The sequence below is a fragment of the Schistocerca americana genome, chromosome 1, assembly GCF_021461395.2.
Source record: "Schistocerca americana isolate TAMUIC-IGC-003095 chromosome 1, iqSchAmer2.1, whole genome shotgun sequence".
In the NCBI taxonomy this organism is placed as follows: domain Eukaryota; kingdom Metazoa; phylum Arthropoda; class Insecta; order Orthoptera; family Acrididae; genus Schistocerca; species Schistocerca americana.
In genome coordinates, this window is record NC_060119.1 from 564,477,304 (window position 1) to 564,495,315 (window position 18,012).

Here is an 18,012-nt window from a genome sequence, read left to right on the forward strand (position 1 = left end):
CAGCTGGCTTGCATACTCAATCTGGATGCCAAGGAGAACAACCAAGAGCACTATAATACCAAGAACAGGCCAGTGAAATGCAGCCTGGGATATTTGGTACAGATTTTTATACTTGTGCAGAAAGTAGGACTGTGCTACTATGGGACATACCATATTCTTCATTGCTTCATGGACATCACAGGACTTCAGGCAATTGAAGGGGGGGAACTGAAATAGCGGGTTTTACATCAAATGTATTAGGTTAGACAATAATAAATAAAAATCAGGAGAAATAAAGGTATAATCAGGAGGCAGGAGGAAACTGGAAAATCTGGAGTCTCCTGCCTAAACTGGGAGATTTGGCAGGTACGTTAAAACCATTTTTTAACTTTTGTTTTGTGATTTTCTTTAGTAATTTAAAAAGCTTATTCAGGTCTACATGGATAGAGAAAAGCAATCTCGAATTAAAGTCCGAGAAATTAACCAACAGTCTGCAAATGTAGAGATCACCAGGAACATTTTATGAATTCCACTGCGTACCATCATCAATTGCATACCACATTATCCATACGTCATATTTTCAAGATTCAGAACATTGATTGGCTTCCACATTACTGTGCAATTCTGGCACCGACAGAAAGACAGATTTTACAGGAACAACCCACATTGACAAAGTCACTTTTAAGGAATTTTCACTTAACGAATATATCTGTCGGTCAAGTAAAACTGTCGTTGATAATGTGTTACTGAAATCCAGTTTTAATAACCCCCACTTTCAGAAAAAGTCCACTTAAAAGGAATAAATATTAAAACATTTCACAAGCTGAAACCCAGCTATCACGAAATTTTCAACATTTTTGACAGTTTGTGGCTATTTCTTTTATTTTTGAACGTGTTACATCATCTGCTGATAGAGACTATCTCGGTAGTGCATGATCTATTCTTGCTGTCAATAAGCAAGTTGTAGTTTTCCATCAGTAATTTTGACCCAAGTGCCAATTTCTGAATGTAGGTCACGTGATCTGACATTACAGTGATCTGAAGTGTTGAATTCTACACTGTGAAGGTTTCTTGCTTAATTATGGCCAGCAAAAGAAGAGAGCTGAAGATTTAAAAGAAGCTGACAATTAGCCTTGATATCGAAGACAACTGGAGAGTTCAACTCTTTCACATAGCAGAGTAATACGAATTGGCATTCTCTTCTTAGCGCGGTGTATACTGAAAAATAAAGAGCCATTCCTGAACGCAAAATCTTGCAGCCTGTCTGCATTAAGAAAGAAAACATTCACATTCATGTTTTGCCATTTAAAGGGGGTCCACACATCATCAGTTTAACTGTGCAGTTACCCCAAGGCAAAATCTGCACAGTTATCCGAACTGAAGGTGTGTAGATTAAATTCAGTTCTCCCCTCAGATCTGTTGTTCCATGCAAAGGTCTGGCAGTAAAAAAAAGCAGCACAGGTAATTCTGTGGCGCACCCATGTTGCTTCTTCAGGGTGATTTCGCGGACAAAGAAAGAAAATTTCCCGATTTTTCCCAGATGGTCCGGTTAAAAATACAGTTTCTGCCCCAGGTGAAAAAACAGTTCTTTCGTGTTAAAGTGACAGTATACTTTCCCTCGGAACTGTAAAACTTATAGTTAAGGTTTTATACACCATCTTACCATCTTAGAACTCTCCAGCACTTTTGAAAAGAGGGGGGGGGGAGAGAAAGATATGTTTTTGAGACACCTTTGATGTGCAGCAACATGTACACTGCATATTTTCGTATTATGATAGTATAAATTCCATTTCCACCAAAAACAGCACATTTCTAAAGCACTGAAATCGAGATTGTGATGTGATTTTGTAGGGCTGTGTTCACAGTGGCACCAACAATGGTCTTCAGATGCTGTCGCCAAAGGTTGCTCGATAACATCAGCCAACAACTTTGTCACCCAGAATCCGATCTCATTTGTCAGTTTTTGGTGGGATCAAAACCTTTAGGTTAGGTTAAAATCTATTTTATGTATGAAGTAGGATATATTTTAATCTCCAAGGGTGGGGTGAATACCACGATGCCTTTGCAATTGGACCTGAGTGCTGAAGTGCGCCTTTCACTATTAAACAATCCATGTAAATATGCTTTACCTGCCTCAAAAATAACATGGCGAGTTCTGTACACACTGTCCTCAGTTACTGGAATTAACAGACAAGTTTCACGAGTATACGAGATGAACTGAAAAAATGCTTTAACTTTGTGATGCCAATTACTTTCTCCGGCGACTAACGTCAGAATGGACCACCATCTTAGAAACTAACAGACTAATTGAATTGATGTTTTTCATATTAATGCACATGCATTGCGAAAATACGTAGTTTCAGTAATACACTGCACTAATGATTTCTCAAAACACATTGTTCAGAGTGTGGTTTATTACGATACAGTATCAGGATGTGTGGCTTCGGCATGTAAAGTTGTTGCCAATGATGTTATAAACACGTAATGGTTAATTTACATGGTGAAAGTACATGTTTCTATTGTATGATACATAGGTAAAATGTGTACACAAAAGGAAATATTATCTAGTTAATGAATGATAGATTTATGGTTTCACAGCAGCTTACTTTATTCTGAAAATGGTGAAAATTAATGCAGTATTGGCAGCATATTCAGACAGTACACTTCGCTGCTCTCTAAACATTTGGCCAGTGGATTTGAGAAAGGAAGTAACAATATTCCTGGAGGCAGTATTATTTCAAACTGACTGTTGCTTTTAAGAAAGAAAATCAGCAATATGACACTGTCTTAGCGCACTCGCACAACTCGGTATAGAATATATATAAAATTTTGTAGTACAGGTATTTGAGGTACAAGAGTGAAAATATTAGATTTTAAATTAGTATTTCGAGCATCATAAACAACATCCAACATATTACACAAAAACTTTGAAACTGTACTTTTCTGAATGCACTGTAAGCCTAATTATTAATCAACAGAAGTCAAATATCAAAGTGTCACTTCTAGTTTTACTTGAACCAGATCTGCATCTTTAATGTGAGAATCAGGTTTTTTAATAGACCTCAAATCACACCTCTACAAGTACAGGCCTACTCGAATCTGTTTTGCTGAATGTATTTAACACTGTACAGTGCTGTGACTTACCAAGCGAGAAAGCGCTGGAAGATAGACACAATAAAAAACACACAAACACACACACAAATTTCAAGCTTTTGCAACCTACGGTTGATTCATCAGGAAAGAGGGAACGAGAGGGAAAGACTAAAGGATGTGGGTTTTAAGGCAGAGGGTAAGGAGTCATTCCAATCCCGGGAGCGGAAAGACTTACCTTAGGGGGGAAAAAGGGACAGGTATACATTCTCGCGCGCCCACACACACACACACACCTATACAGACACAAGTGTGTGTGTGTGTGTGTGTGTGTGTGTGTGTGTGTGTGTGAGTTAACTTTCAATGACTGTCATTCAGTATGCGTGTGAAAGACGAACATGAAGTTTAGTGTAAGATATTATGAACACCTAAAACACTCAAAAGTTGAAACAAATACATACACCACATTTGTAAGCCACTTCATCTAACAGAATCAGTGCCCTACTGCCATAAAAACAATGCCCATAAGCAGTAGTTATAATTTGTAGATAGCTGACGTCCACTTACCACAACCCAAAAAGATCCACCACTACAGTAACTTTGATTAAAAGATAATCCATCCATGTCACTTGAACAAATTATTTTTCCTGATTATAATCCACACGTAAAAATTCAGATAAAGGTTTTGCCCATTTGTGCTTGCCAATAAAACAGCAATTCCAGTCCATAGATTCCGAACTGTATCCCAGTTATGATATGCTTTACACTCAGGATGCCACAAATTCTACCTCTGACTAGACTTATTTGTTTCTCACAGTTAATGTTTCATGTTGTTTCAGCCATTATGACAAAATTATTTCACCAGTTGTCGTCCAAAATATATACATTTGGATGATCAGGTTGGCTACATTGCAGGAGCGCATGTAGTGGCGTACTGATTTGAAACGGTTAGTAATCCTCTGCCAATGTTGATCATCAACGGAATCTACCGACATTGATGCCACTGTGACCGCAGCCTAACCCAATCAATCATAGCTCGTGTTGCGTTATCTTGACTATATCCGCTATGACAGCGGATATTCAGAGCATAGGGCACATGATGTACTCCACCAACAGCAACATCACTGTTAAGTAGTGTGACCACACAAATTGGAAAAATTAATAGTTTAAATTAATAAACATGGTGTAGCTACAAGGAAAGCTAAGCTTTCTCATATAATATTGGTTTTTTGTGTGTGTTACACTTAAAGATACATTATGCAAATGTTCCAATAAAATTTTAATAATGACATAAATTTCTGGTTTTCTGCACTCAAAACTCTTCGAAGTGGCTGGTCCTCAGAGTGTCAAGTTTTAAACAAGAGTCAAATGCTCCGACTTAAAAAATTCATCATACATTCTCACACTTAACATAATTCATCTTGCGTAAAAGAAAATTTACTTCAAAGTAACGTTTTTCGAACTACCATTTGACAGGGGCTACTGCGCGTGCGCAGCTACCACAACATAGGAAGCCCCTACGTATAAAGCATTACGAGATCTTACTTCACGTCACAGAAGAAACAGAGCATCAGAGAATACTCTAGGAGCACCAGAATTTTGTAAACCATATTAAAATGCATAATTTGACTTAAAGTGGACATTCGTATGTCCATATTCAGAATGGAGTAGACCTGAACCTCATATTACGCTTTTCATTGTGGTTTTTGGGATGTAATTTTTTTTGGTGAAAACATGCACTTGAAATTCAGTGAATAGTTGAAACTAGCCAATAGTGTGGAATGAAACACTTAGTTTCAAATAAATTGACTGCCTCAGCGGAAAAAAGTAATAAAAGCACCATTTCCTTAGCAAACCAACAAAAATAACTTCATTATTCTGCAAGGGGATCAATGCTAGACTGCCAAAAACATGGAAATAAGAAAATTGAAACTAGTAACATATTTTAGCCATCCGTAATTATGTGAATGTATCTTAATTCACTTGATAGCTCCCGGCCACAGAAATCAGTTTTATTTTCATTTCATGCGAGAAATGTAAATGGAAACAAGGGTCTCAGTGGAGACTACCCCTGCCCCTCCCCACTACAACTCTGACTGCTTTGTGCACGTGCGAATCTAGCAGCTTGAGTGCATCAGAAAAATCTTTCCGGGTAGCATCTGGCTGCTTGTTGCAACTGCTGATACAGCTAATAGCCTCACTTCAAGTAGTCACAAGCGAGAGCACGTACTGTTCACACACAACTCAAATGCGCATGCACATGAGCCCACTGGCACTGTTCAAATGAACCTACAGCAAACATTGTGACATCATGCTCATCAGAAACGGTTTGTTGTTATGAAGTATAGCAAAGTCTTCGTCCTGAAGCATTTTGCTGTTGACAAACACTTTTGTGTGCACTGTGTTTTGTTGTTATAAATGATGCTTTTCCTTTGCAATTTATGTTCTAGTTGTTTCCCTCTCATTTATGTTTTATTGCTGCAGTTTCTTTGTTGGATTATCAATTTTTACCAGTGAGCATTACAAAATTTTAACTGAAAACACAAACAATGAAAAATTCCCATAATTCTAAAAATTCCCCGTGTTTTTCCCAGTTTTCTCCTGGATGAAAAAATTCCAAGGTTTTTTTCCGGATTTCTCGATTGTCCTGTTGTGCATACACACTGTTCTTTGATTCTTTCCTAGAAGCAGATCAAAGGTTGTTTACTTCCTTCACTATATTATCTTGAGTAACTTCAGGGCAAGGAAGTTTCAGTTTTTGTAATAAAATACTGCACATAACATCCCCTCCGCCTTTTAACACACACACACACACACACACACACACACACACACACACACACACACACACACACACGCGCGCGCGCGCGCGCGCGCGCGCGCGAACTGGATTGTCAAACACATTCTACACACCGAAGTTAAGAGATGTCCCAGAAGCCATCGATCATATGAAAAAGCATGTTTTTTCCATGTAGGTGATGACAGCAATAGGTTGAGGTTCTGGGGACACAAGACAATAAGACTGCGGAAACTGTACAATTACTGGAGGGAAATGCACAGTTTGTTATTGTTAAACACTAGTCTCCAGTGTAGATGGATGGCCAGCTCAAAATGCACATTTATCTCAAGCAATCTTACAACTTATGATTCAAATATGACATCACACACGATAAGCTGCTCAGCTAGGCAAAAATGTCAGTGAGAGCCCGAAAAACCGCCTTGAATCTAGGGATTTCTTCACATAAAGTAACTGGCACGATTGCTTTGGAGCAAGGCCGTAATCTTTCCAACCAAAACTAACATTACAAAATCATAGTGAGGCAGTAGGTGTGGAAACATTTTCAATGTAATGGAACTGGGGTCTTTATAACTATTTCCTCAAAAACATAGGCCTATCTTGTTTAGTGTGGAAAAATATCATCGAGGGGCAGGAGGTGAGAACAAAAACAAAGAAAGAATAGTTGTACTGCTATATGTTGCCACCATTAGTAGAAGAACACTTTGAACTCCAACATGTCACAAGTACATAAAAACACTACCATGCGCCTAAGATTTTATTAGCAATTTGTATATGACTGCTGAAATTTCTTACCAGCTCAGATGCTAAGATGGACGCAACAGGAAGAAAGATCATTCTTATTAACCCTTTATTTGGTGATGCTGCTCTCAAGCAACAAATTCTTTCTTATTTTGTGGATGGCTTTCACAAATATGAGTCACTTCTTGTCACGGTTGCTGTCTATTAACACTCTCTGAACATGATTCAACACATTGTTGTTCACACTGTTGGCAGAGAGGTACATAGTAGTTGCAAAAAATAGCATCACTGCTGATAGATACATTTGTTTGCAGCAAAAATGAAGACTACTCCAGTGAGTTGTTATGGAAAAAGGATGTAAAGCCACTGTCATTCCTCCTCTTGAAACTTCTCTCTCCTAGTGCAACAGTTCCAGTTCGGAACTAGATACTGTAGAGAACAATATTAATGAGGATCTGGATTACCAGCCTCAGATTTCACAAAATTATCAGTTGATAATTGTAGCAGAAACGGATTCTGAAGACGATGAAGTAAGAACAGATGAAGAAATACCACATATCAGCCTGTGACGTAAGCGACATATGAGGAACCTCAACCCTGTCCCAAGCATCCTCCCACCATCACCTACTCCAGTCCGGCCACAAACATCACCTATCCCATGAAGTAGGCCTATCGGTGAAATGAGTCATGTGATCCACAAACTCAGCTGCAATCACTGAACTGCATTTTATGTGGGCATGACAACCACCAAGCTGTCTATCCGCATGAATGGTCACTGATGAACTGTCGCCAAGAAACAAGTGGACCACCCTGTTGTTGAGTAAGCTGCCCACCAACATGACAGCCTTCATTTCAATGACTGCTTCACAGCTTGTGCTGACACTAGCTTCCCTGTAATATATAGCCTATGTTCCTGTAACCCTCCTGGCCTCACCCTTCGTTAGTCATTGTCCTTACCCATCCAGCCTCTTCCCTGTTCTCTTTCCAGTACTACCCAGCCCTCATTCCACCACTGTAAGCAGTCTTTTTACTTTTCTCCTTTTGCACAACCGCTCTCGCCCCCAATCGATCTCTCCCCTGCCCTCCGCAGCACTCTTCACTGTCCCCCGTCCCACCCCACTATCCCTCCCCCTCCCCACCCCAGCCTCCTCCTTACCCGCAACCAATCACCAATCCCATCATGCACTGGTGCTGCTGCTCAGTGTGGCTGCAGTTAACAGAGATTGCAGTCGGGCGCGCGGTTTTTTGATGAAGGCCATACTGGCCAAAAGCTAATCTGTGACAGTCTTTTTGTTGTGCCTATATGCAGCTCAGCATCTCCACTGTAAGGTGAGTGGCAACTTTCCTTTTCATAATACTGTTACATTTCATCCCGGATTTTTCCATTGTTTGACTTATCCCATTATGTCAGAGATACACCTAAAAGGTTACATCTTTTTGTTCACTTAAAGGACAGATGGATCTACAAATTTTAAACCACTGTCTTACAAGGTGTGCCGTAAGGTACTACATAAAGTCATCAGTTTTGTCTAGCTATACAAAACTTCAAGAATTTTTTCTAAATGTTTTTATGAATGTTCAGATATCAAATTTTGTAGAACTGTTTGGTCACACTGATATGGTAAACATAGCATTACACAGGCAGTCCCCACATTTTGAAGGAGGCCAATATGATTAACATTAATTAAATTTATGAGAAACAATTTTGAATCGTTCTGGGCTGAAACAACTTTAAAATATAAAGATATGAATGCTGATTCCCCAAAATTTCCCTGTAAAAGAAAAATCTGTAATGCTGATTCCCCAAAATTTCCCTGTAAAAGAAAAATCTGTAAGAAATATAACTTCAACAATTCATTTGTTGATACATTCTCTAAGTGGATGATTAATATAGTAGATTTTATCATGAAAGAACTGATTTGTCCATCAACTTCTTGGAATCTTGCTTCAGCACTCAATCATTCATGTCTGTAAACCAAAATGAACAATTTATTGATGGTGGTAATGAATGCTGCAGTTGTTGTTGTCACTCTGAAGATTGGTTTTATGCAGCTCTCCATGTTACTCTACCCTTCGCAAGCCTCTTCTTCTCCAAGTAACTATTGCAACATGTATGTTTCTGAATCTGCTTACTGCATTCATCTCTTGACCTCCCTTTACGATTTTTAACCGCCCCCCCCCCCCCCCCCCACACACACACACTTTCCTCCTCCAATACTAAACAGGTGATCCTTTGATGTCTCAGAGTGTGTCCTACCAATTGATCCCTTCTTTTAGTCAAGTTGTGCCACAAACCTCTTGTCTCCCCAATTCTATCCAGTACCTCCTCATTAGTTACGTGATCTATCCATCTAATCTTCAACATTCTTCTGTAGTACCACATTTTTAAAGCTTCTATTCTCTTTTTGTTTCACTTCCATACACACCTAAATTCCATAGAAATATTTTCAGAAAAGACTTCCTAACACTTAAATCTAGGTTCGATGTTAACAAATTTCTCTCCTTTAGGAATGCTTTTCTTACCATGCCAGTCAACACTTTACATCCCCTCTATATCGGCCACCATCAGTTAATTTGCTGCCCAAATAACAATACTCATCTACTACTGTAAGTGCCTTGTTTACTGATCTGATTACCTCACTATCACCCGAATGAATTCGACAACATTCAATTATCCTCATTTTGGTTTTGTCGATGTTCATGTTATATCTACTTTGCAAGACAATTTCTATTCAATTCAAGTGCTCTTTGAATTTCTTTGCCGTCATTGACAGAATTACGTCATCACCAAACCTCAAAGTTTTTATTTCTATCCCCTGTACTTTAATTCCTACTCCACATTTTTCTTTGGTTTCCTTTACTGCTTGTTTAGTGTGCAGATTGAAAACATTGGGGATTGGCTACATCCCTGTCCCACTCCCTCCTCAACCACTGCTTCCTTTCAAGCCCCTCGACACACTATTATTGCCGTCTGTTTCCTGTAAAAGTTATAAATAGCCTTTCGCTCCCTGTATTTTACCCCTACTATTTTCAGAATTTCAAAGAGAGTATTCCAGTCAACACTGTCAAAAGATTTCTGTTCTACAAATGCTATGAACAGAGATTTGTCTTTCCTTAACCTATCTTCCACGATAAGTCATAGGATTACTACAGCCTCAAATGTTCCTACATTTCTCCAGAATGTAAACTGTTGTTCTCGAAAACCATCTTGGGCCACCTTTCCGTTCTTCTGTGAAGAATTCATATTAGTATTTTGTGACCATGAACTATTGAACTGATAGTTTGGTAATTTTCACACCTATCAGCATCTGCTTTATTTGGAATTGCAATTACTACATTCTTCGATAAGTCTGAGTGTATTTCACCTGCCACAAACATCTTGCACAACAGACAGAAGAGTTTATTCATGGCAGACTCTCCCAATGCTATCAGTAGTTCTCACAAAATATTGTCTACTCCCTGCACCTTGTTCGACTTAGGTCTTTCAGAGTTCTGTCAAATTTTTCTCGCAGTATCTTGTCTCCCGTCTCATCTTTAACTATATCCACTTAATTTCCATAATATTTTCTTCTAGTTTATCTCCATTTCACAGACCCTCTATGTACTCCATCCACCTTTCAGGTTTACCTTCTTTGCTTGGGACTGGTTTTCCATCTGAGCGCTTCATATTCATTCAGCTGCTCCTCTTTCCCCAAAGTCCTCTAATTTTACTATCTGTGATTTGTATCTTTCCCCTATTGAAATATGCTTCTAAACCCTTACATTTGTCCTCTTGACATTCTTGCTTAGCCATTTTGTACATCTTATCAATCTCATTTTTTAAACAGTTGCATTCCTTTTGCCTGCTTCAATTGCTGCATTTTCATATTTTCTCCTTTCATCAAATAATATCTCTTGTGTTATCCAATGATTTCTTCTAGGCCTTGGGGTTTTACCTATTTGATCCTCTGCTCCCTTCACTATTTCATCTCTTAAAGCTACCCATTCATTTTCTACTGCATTCATTCCCCCTGCTCTAGTCAACTGATATGTAATGCTCCTTCTGAAGCTCTTAGCAATCTCTAGTTCTTTCTATTTATCCAGGTCCCATCTCCTTAATTTCCTACGTTTTTCAGTTTCTTCAGTTTTAATCTACAGTTCAAGACCAATAAATCATGCAAGTGTTAGTGATGATTAAATTACGCTTTGTGTACAATTCTACCAGGTGGCTACAATATCAATATCAGTAGCGAAATCTGTTATTTTGTAGTCTTCCCTAACAAAACACTTCAAGGCAGGTTTTGCCATTTTTTAAGTGCTCCCTACGCTCCACGGTGTGTGTATGTGTGTGTGTGTGTGTGTGTGTGTGTACACACTCACCAAATAAATGGATAGAGGAGGCGATGGAAGGCGTGAGAGCGGAGGAGACGTGAGCGGGGCCGTGAGAGCGGAGGCGACGTGAGTGAGGGCGTGAGAGTGGAGGCGACGTGAGCGAGGGCGTGACAGCGGAGGCGACGTGAGCGAGGGCGTGACAGCGGAGGCGACGTGAGCGAGGGCGTGACAGCGGAGGCGACGTGAGCGAGGGCGTGACAGCGGAGGCGACGTGAGCGAGGGCGAGATAGTGAAGGCGAGGCCTTGAGAGCGGAGGCGAGACCTTGAGAGCGGAGGCGAGGCCATGAACAGTAGATCAAGATGTAATGACGGCTAGAAACTGTTTAGCTTAAAAAGCCCTTCATTAGATTTATGTAAGCATATCACACAACAAGATAGCACGTCCCACTCCAAGATGACACACTAGTAGTGTGTAGCACTCTCTCTAGCCCTGATAAAAGGCCTCCACGTGGCACAGAAGATAGTGCACAAATTTCTTCAGATATGACACATCCAACTGAGACCAGTCATTGGTGATTAGATCTCATGAAACTACCAAATGTTGAATGCTGCATTTATCTATTGTTCTAAATTGTCCCAGATGTCTTCCACAGAGTTAAGATTGAGTGGTTTAGTAAGCCAGCAGGATGGTATAAAGCGCCAAACTGCTGATCAGGCAACGAATGTGCCTGTGCTGTCTTGTGAACACTGCTCTGTAATTTTTTTAAAAATGAGCTTGTCCTCCAAAGCGTTCTCAGGATAGGGATGTAGAAAAAAGTGTGTACTTTCATCACCAAGAACTTCCTGGTTCATGTACACTGTAATCTGAATGGGTGGGCTTAAGACATCACAGAACCACTTTTGGCCTGAAACACCTCATTTGGCCACCGTCTCATACTACAATTTCCAGCCAGCTGCTGTCCAGATTCTGTGTAGTTTGGCCCACTGACAATTTGCAGCTTTACACGGCCTTGCAAGATAACCAAATCCAAATGGCCACTGCATGCAGTGCCCTTTGCAATGTTCACTCAGTAACCAGTTAAGATGAACCTACAGTCTCTGTCAGCACCAACTGCTGTCTTGTTAGAAACAGACAGTAATTCACAAGGTGTGACACCTGCATGCAAAAATTTGGACCATAACTCTGATAACATGCAGTTACACCTTCTGGATACACCACTTCTAAAAGGGCAAGTACTCCAGTTGTTTGTCACTCACTCTGCCATACTGCAGTCGCTTAATACTCAAGTGAGTGAGTAAGAGATTTGTATTCAGAATATCTGTGAGCCAACGAGTTATAGTGTGGCACTTCAAGGAGCAGTATGGAATGACAATCAAATTTCCACAATACAAATGTTATCTACATATGGATATTGACTGTCACCTCTGTCTATAATTTCAAAGCAGCTGTGGATCAAGTGACGTTTGTATCAGGCAAACACTAATTTAGCGTAGCACCTCTTTTGGAAAAGTCAACAAAACATTTACAGATGTGATGACAGGTGTTTTCTAAAATCTTAAGGGATGGCTCCAGAACAGTTATAATCATAGACAAGTTTTCCAGGTACAGAAGCTTGCCACTGTATGAAGAGCACAGAGTAGAAGACACTGAAGTTTCTACACTAAAAATACCACCAAGTGGAACAAGATGCAGCTAGCTCCTAAATTTGTTTGATTTTCCACAAATTCAAAAGTTTTGTCCACCGGTTCACCAACTTGACATGACTTCCGGAGCGCGTGGGGTTGACGTATTATGTACTCCTATTACTAACATCATTTTCATGTAGAATAACATGTTCTCAAACAAGATTTCAAAACATGTTGAGAGGATGTCACCCTGTCCCCTCACCAACCTTCAACATCCCACAAGTATTAGGCATCTAGTTTTCACTCTTATGTACAACACTTTGCACTGTGTGTTAGACAGGAGCAGGCCAGTGACAAAAAACTGGTACACGTGAATGCTTAAAAACTGTACACTCAAATTGTCGTAACTGTATACCATCAGAATTATGCCAAAAATTTTCACTTAAGATCAACTGCTGAGGCTGATATCTTGGAAGCATGTTTTCTTCTCCTTAAAATATGAGGTCAAGTTGGTGATGTCCCCTTGTTAGTCTGGAACCTCTTATTATTTTTCTGCCTGGTTTACCTGCATGAAGACTTCTGAGAATATTCTCTATTTGGTGAATGATGATATATCCTCTTAAATTTATTAAATTCCTTTCTGGATGTCCCATAATCATTTTGCTAATGTCTCATTTTGAACATCTTAGCATCTTGTGGAAGGTATCGCAGTGTGATGTGCTTCGTAACAGTGTTCACGAAACAGAAAAGTCAAGTGTCAATTCTCTTGCCACTGGCAGTCACAATAAAGGCAAAGGAAACCTTGATAAGCCATTAATAATTACACAGTTTTTCTGATACCTTCAAATCATTTTCAACTACTATTGCAGGAATGGGTTATTTCCTGTTATTGAGTGTTGACACTGAACATTTCTGAAAGAATTATGTAAGTTGAATATAGTCCCGTAAGAAACACATTAGAACATGTAACTGCTGAGAACTATGCCTCCTTTAATCTAAATTCAATTCTCAGTGAACAAATTTTATATATAAACTGAACTAAACATTTCATTTATTGCAATAAACCTTGCTTTGCTTGAGGTAGCCAACCCATCACACATTTATCTTATTTTTAAACTCTCAGTGCCTTTTTATGTACACAACTGCTTTCCTGAAGGGTCTTCAACTTTGGGACGTTTTGCGACAACTCTATCAATTAAGGATAAAGACTTTTAAATTCTCATTCACAGTAATTTGTTTCCAATCCAGTTCAATAATTTATTTTAGGACATGAGAGCATCCCTGTAAATTTCCTGGAGCCCACATACAATACAGTCACTTCCAATTATGGAGATTGTTTGGAAAACCTTTCAGGGGTAACACTAGAAATTTTCATCCCACAGCACAAACAGAAATCTGAGGGAAAAAATCAAATAAGCCTCTAGCTTGGACTTCCCATATAGCACCTGACTAAAATCCCAAGCCACCTGGAGACAATTATCCAGATCAACAGCTGAGGTGAGACTGTAATAACTGAATCTTCTTCTTATATTACTTCTGTCTTGCTTGAAAAGGAAATAAGAGTAGATCCTATTTTACATATGCCTACGGTGGTAATACGCTCAATGATCTGCATATCACCTTCCAACTGCTCATCTATTTATTATGAAATGCACACTTCGCATTTGAACTGTCCTTGACTAACAACCGACCACACTTTCTCCTCAGTGAGAAAGACAGTGCTGCTCTAAGAATAAACACACATCACACTGATCCTAAAAGTTTAACAAATATATAGAATTTACTATGAGTACGACAGAAATAACATCAAATGACATCTCGTTATATGATAAGAACCTGACCAAATTTATCTGTCAACCCTACGATTTAAAAATAAACACACTCATAATGATGTTATTTTATGTTTTGGTTACATTGTAACACACAGAATGAATGGCACCACCATATGAATCACTGCTTTTTCTAACGAATGGTAACTTATTTCGATCTGACTAGCAGATCATCTTCACATCTAGTGGCGCAAGGTGCACTAGTGGCAGGAATGTAACAAATTCCATTACTGGCAAACTATGCCTTGTAGCACTAGTACGAAGATAATGTACCAGTCAGACCAAAAACGGTACCAGTCAGACCAAAAACGGTCATCAATTAAAATAAAAACAAAATTAAAATTAAAAAAAAATAGTGATCCAGAAGAGGTTTTCATTCACAATACCAAAAGAAATCAAAGTTTTCTAAGATATGGACCCAATTACGATAAGTGAAAAAAAAAAAAACAAAAAAAAAACAACAACAACAACAACAACAACAACAACAACAACAACACCACCACACACACACACACACACACACACACACACACACACCTCTAATGCACAATAAACTGCATTTACAAACCTCTAAACAAACTGGACAAGCTGCATAATTCCTCGTGGTATCAACACAGGTCTGCACATGTCCACATTTGAAATACACGTGAGGTAAGCATTTTTTCTGTGAGTCCGTACTGCCTGACGAACTCAATATCGTGGAGGAATCTGAGTCTTTGTATTGCACGCACATCCCTGTGCATTTGAATATTGACTCCTCAGAGAGTGCCTGGCGGAGGTTGTCTTTTGTCTGAAACAAAAAATTTACCGCATCACGTTAAATCATTAAAAAGCAAAATAATAATATAACATCAATCTATCACAAACTTCACCAATAGCGGATTTACTATTAACACCATTTTAACGGAGTTCTTATATTGTTTTGCTTTAACTTTATTAGTTAAAACAAAAAAGCAAAGAATTGTGAACTATACAAATTTTTTTGTGGTAAGTTCCTATGGGACCAAACTGCTAAGGTCATAGGTCCCTAGGCGTCCACACTAACTAACCTAACTTAAGCTAAGGACAACACCCCCCCCCCCCCCCCCTGTCCGAGGGAGGAATCTAACCTCCGACTCGGAGGCAGCCTTAGACCGCACGGCTAACCCGCGCGGCTTTTCCAATTGTTTCTTTTAGAACTGATCCATGTTAGACTAACATTCCTGTAAAGGACATTAAAAGTTCTCTTACTGTCGGATCAACAAGATTTCTTTAAACTTGCATATGTCCTTGTCACTGCTCAATGCCTGAACTTTACTCCCATTATTTGTATTGCACCAAGAATTCGACAGTATGTTATTAGGATTTTTAATATTACTTTGGTGTGCCTTGTTTCAGAAGCATGCTACCATCTAGAGGTATATATTCACTATATTGTTTTGTATTGTATTGTATGGGCCCCTTTCTTTCTAGTGGGTTGTTCATTACATCACATAATGTAATGCAATGTTACCTTCACTGTGTTGTGAATTGTGAACTATTTACGGTTTTTGCAAAGTGCAGTTTATACCTGAAAAAATTAAAATACTGGAAAATTCAGGACGGAATGTAACAAATTATGAAATGAAAAGCTGCTACTCACCATATAGTGGAGATGCTGAATTGCAGAGAGGCACAACAAAAAGTCTGTCACACAAAACTTTCGGCCAGTATGGCCTTCATCAAAAATAGATGACACACACACTCACTCAAACGCAACTCACACACGTGACTGCAAGTGTCAGGTAACTGGAACCACATAGTGAACAGCAGCACCAGTGCACGATGGGGTGGCTACAATGAAAATGAAAATACTAATTCACAATTATTGTAATGGCAAGTCCTTGGTGGAATATAAGTAATGGAAGCAGTGACAATCCACCACATAGTTCACAAGCCTCTGACCCCCCCCCCCCCCCCTCCCCCAAAACACACACACACACACACACACACACACACACACACACCAATTTACAATACAGTCCTGGCACTGCTTTGAGGTGATGAGAGGGGCTGTATCATGTGCAGTGACTGAGGAGAGCTAAGAGGCAGAAGACGCAAGGAAAAAGAAGAAAAGGTGGGAGGAAACAGTGACTGGCAGCTGAGAAGAGGAGGCAGCAAGTGCATTGAAAAAGAATGTGGCACCAATGAGCTTGCTCTGGAACAGGCAGAGGAGTTGGAGTGGGGCATAATAAGGACGATGGGATGTGAAAGTTCTATGGAACACAGGAAGCAAGAAAAACTGCTGAAAGAAGTGTGCGAGAGTAGGAGGTGTGAAATCAACCAGCACCTACTCATTACACAATATCATCCTGAACTATAACAACTTAAATCGTGTCCTTCACTAGTGCTTCGACCACCAATCAAAGTGCCCTGAAATGAACATCCTGACACAGCCCGTACTACTCTCTCCCAAGCATATTCCACCACCCACACAATTTACAAAATACCCTGGTCCATCTGCCACAATTACACTGAACGTCTTTCCACCGGTGCTATACCCCTTTGGTAAACTCAGACTGCAGAACTGTTCTGGGCATCCATCTCACATATGCTACTCCAGTTCCTGCATGCTGTTGCTAATGGTGTTGTTGTGGTCTTCATTCCAGAGACTGGTTTGATACAGCTCTCCATGTTCCTCTATCCTGTGCAAACTTCCTCATCTCCAAGTAACCTACATCCTCCTCAATATGCTTAGCATATTCATCCCGTAGTCTCCCTCTATGATTTTTATCCTCCATACTTTCCTCCCCCTCCACCACTAGACTGGTGATCCCTTGATGCCTCATAACATGTTCTACCACCCGAACCCTTCTTCTAGATAAGTTGTGTCACAAATTCCTTTTCTCCACAATTCTATTGAGTACCTCCTCAATAGTTACATTATCTACCCATCTAATTTTCAGCATACTTAAGGGGCTCCGGAACGCCCTATACTTGCAATGTTAAAATAACGCTTATAAATTACATCTTTCCTCACAAAGTATTTGAGGTAGGAAGTTGAACTTTTTACAGATTATTGGAATATGGGCTACAACTTAACACAGGGATTTTACAAAATTTTAGTTCAGTTATTAAAGATGATTTTTTTTTTCAATTGTAATGAAAATTCACAACATTTTTTTGCAATTTTTTATTTATATATTCAAAAATATACAGTTTTTTGGAAAAGGGCTGTGTTAAATTATACAGAAGGTACTGTGTAACATTTACTGAAAGTTTGAAACAAATATGTTTGGAAGATCCTCAGAAAACATGTAATTAGTGTGAGAAAATAAAAGTTTTGGGAATCGAGCGACAAAGATTGGATTAACTTTTTAGTGCATTCCAGGTCCATAGGATGGATTATCTTCATCCTCTGCAAACTCCTCCTCCAGCTTCCTCTTGTTCCTCCTCCTGTTTACTCTTGCTTGTATTTCTAGACTCTTTACAGCCCTGTCTGCAGCCCGAAGGCGTTCCTTGTCTAAAGCAAGCATCGCTCGTTGTTGTGTTCGTAGATTTTGCTACCATTTTCTTCAGTTGCAGTTACTGCAACACTGTTCCAAAAGGTGGTCATTTATGAACACTTATCACATTTCAGTTGTATTTCACTAGCAAGTCCTACGTGCTTTATTATGGAGA

At 39.4% G+C, this 18,012-nt stretch overlaps 1 protein-coding gene across 3 annotated transcripts in view; it reads right to left on the reverse strand.

The window, feature by feature from the left end:
- The window catches only part of LOC124606487 (protein pellino-like), a 161,382-nt gene that overhangs the window by 30,586 nt on the left and 112,784 nt on the right, over nucleotides 1-18,012 (reverse strand). For all 3 annotated transcript variants that reach the window (XM_047138487.1, XM_047138472.1, XM_047138479.1), the window contains one exon: nucleotides 14,942-15,163. In XM_047138487.1, coding sequence (XP_046994443.1) covers nucleotides 14,942-15,163 — 222 coding nt within the window. The remainder of the gene's footprint in view (nucleotides 1-14,941; nucleotides 15,164-18,012) is intronic.